At 51.9% G+C, this 2500-nt stretch overlaps 1 protein-coding gene across 1 annotated transcript in view; it reads left to right on the top strand.

The window, feature by feature from the left end:
* Positions 1-2500, top strand: part of ccm2l (CCM2 like scaffold protein) — a 13055-nt gene that overhangs the window by 3716 nt on the left and 6839 nt on the right. Inside the window, exons 3-5 of the mRNA XM_030366399.1 lie at positions 457-540; positions 1525-1708; positions 2334-2500. The exon at positions 2334-2500 is cut by the window's right edge and continues 55 nt beyond it. Coding sequence (XP_030222259.1) covers positions 457-540; positions 1525-1708; positions 2334-2500 — 435 coding nt within the window. The remainder of the gene's footprint in view (positions 1-456; positions 541-1524; positions 1709-2333) is intronic.

Below are 2500 nucleotides of genomic sequence, written 5' to 3'. Positions count from 1 at the left end.
AGTGATCACTCGCCAACACAGTAAAAGTATTAGTAAATCTTACCTGATCATGCACATAGAACAGACGGAGGAACCAGGGAAAGAACGTGAAAAAGGGACAGCAAACAATTCAAAACTCTGCATCACTCGCAGCCCGACCACCGCCGCTCACACTCACACACCGGAAACGGAGAGGAGAGGAGATGAGAGGAGAGGAGGGGAGAGGAGAGGAGAGATGTGAGGAGAGGAAAGGAGGGGAGAGGAGAGGAGAGGAGAGGAGAGGAGAGGAGAGGAGAGGAGAGGAGAGGAGGGGAGAGGAGAGGAGAGGAGGGGAGGGGAGGGGAGAGGGGAAGAGAGGAGATGATGAGAGGAGAAGAGGAGGCGAGAGGAGAATCGACTAGAGTAGAGCGTAGATTCACAGTAGAGTAGAATGGAACAGAGTAGACGGTGATGTTTGATGCTTGGCTCTCTCTCTAGTTCCTGGGTCACCTGACCTGGGTGTCCTGCTCCCTGAACCCCTCGAGCAGGGACGAGCTGCTGCAGCTGCTGGACACCGCCAGGGTGAGTAGTCAACTACCTATCACTGTATTACCAACAGGGTTAGTAGTCAACTACCTATCACTGTATTACCGACAGGGTGAGTAGTCAACTACCTATCACTGTATTACCAACAGGGCTAGTAGTCAACTACCTATCACTGCATTACCGACAGGGTTAGTAGTCAACTACCTATCACTGTATTACCGACAGGGTGAGTAGTCAACTACCTATCACTGTATTACCGACAGGGTGAGTAGTCAACTACCTATCACTGTATTACCGACAGGGTGAGTAGTCAACTACCTATCACTGTATTACCGACAGGGTGAGTAGTCAACTACCTATCACTGTATTACCGACAGGGTGAGTAGTCAACTACCTATCACTGTATTACCGACAGGGTGAGTAGTCAACTACCTATCACTGTATTACCGACAGGGTGAGTAGTCAACTACCTATCACTGTATTACCGACAGGGTGAGTGGTCCACCAGGGTTAGTGGTCAACTACTTATCCCTCATGGCAGGGTTATTAGTCAACTACCCATCACTTTATCAATACCAGGGTTAGTAGTCAACTACCTATCTCTCTACCTGTCACTCTCCCTGTCTCTCTCCCTGTCACTCTCCCTGTCACTCTACCTGTCTCTCTACCTGTCTCTCTACCTGTCTGTCTCCCTGTCAATCTACCTGTCTCTCTACCTGTCTCTCTACCTGTCTCTCTACCTGTCTCTCTCCCTGTCACTCTCCCTGTCACTCTACCTGTCTCTCTACCTGTCTCTCTACCTGTCTCTCTACCTGTCAATCTACCTGTCTCTCTACCTGTCTCTATCCCTGTCACTCTACCTGTCTCTCTACCTGTCTCTCTACCTGTCTCCCTGCCTGTGTGTGTGTGTGTGTGTGTGTGTGTGTGTGTGTGTGTGTGTGTGTGTGTGTGTGTGCGTGTGTGCGTGCGTGCGTGCGTGCGTGCGTGAGTGCGTGCGTGCGTGTGTGTGTGTGTGAGCAGCAGTTGAAGGTGCTCCCCCTGAAGACCAGTGCTGAGCAGGACTGCATCCTGAGTCTGTCGGCCCGCTGCCTGCTGCTCACCTGGAGGGACAACGAGAAGCTGCTGCTCCGCATGCCCACCCACGAGATCGCTGCGGCCTCCTACCTGAGGGACGACGCCATGCACCTGCTGGTGCTCAAGACAGGTGGGCTATCACCTCGCCTAGTGCCAGACCCACAGTCCTAGAGCCTAGCCTAGTGACAGACCCTCAGTCCTAGAGCCTAGCCTAGCGTCTAGCCTAATGTTTAGCCTAGCGTCAGACCTACAGTTTTAGAGCCTAGCCGAGAGTCTAGCCTAATGTTTAGCCTAGCGTCAGAATAATAGCCTAGCGCCTAGCCTAGCGTCTATCATAATGTTTAGCGTAGAGTCTAGCTTCACATCAGACCAACAGTGCTAGAGCCTAGCCTAGCGTCTAGCCTAATGTTTAGCCTAGCGTCAGACCCAAATTCCTAGAGCCTAGCCTAGCAGTTAGCAGAATGTTTAGCATAGAGTCTAGCCTAGCGTCAGATCCGCAGTCCTAGATTCTAGCCTAGCTTTTAGCCAAATGTTTAGCATAGAGTCTAGTCTAGAGCCTAGCCCAGTTAATAATGGGCTAGGCTAATGTTTAACATACAGTCTAGCAAATTATCGGACCTAAATTCAGTCCAAGCATCTAACATAGTATGTATGCTAGTGTCTAGCCTAGCATCAGTCCTGGCAACTAGTCTAGAATCATAGCTAGCACCTAGCCTAGCGTCTATCCATCCTATGTATGACATCAACGGCTCCAGGGCTCAACGTGGACACCATGGTTGCCGGGGACGACAGCCTGGAGCGAAGGAAACCCGTAGGAGTCGATGGGCGTCGCCAGACGGTCAGCTGCAACGCGGACCCGCGGCCAGCAGGGGGCACCATGGAGCGCAGACACACCATCTGTGGGGTGGACTGGAGGACCTCC

Source organism: Gadus morhua, chromosome 1 (assembly GCF_902167405.1).
Source record: "Gadus morhua chromosome 1, gadMor3.0, whole genome shotgun sequence".
Lineage (NCBI taxonomy): Eukaryota > Metazoa > Chordata > Actinopteri > Gadiformes > Gadidae > Gadus > Gadus morhua.
The sequence above is the reverse complement of the archived record's forward strand: the minus strand, read 5'-3'. Positions and strand labels throughout refer to the sequence as shown.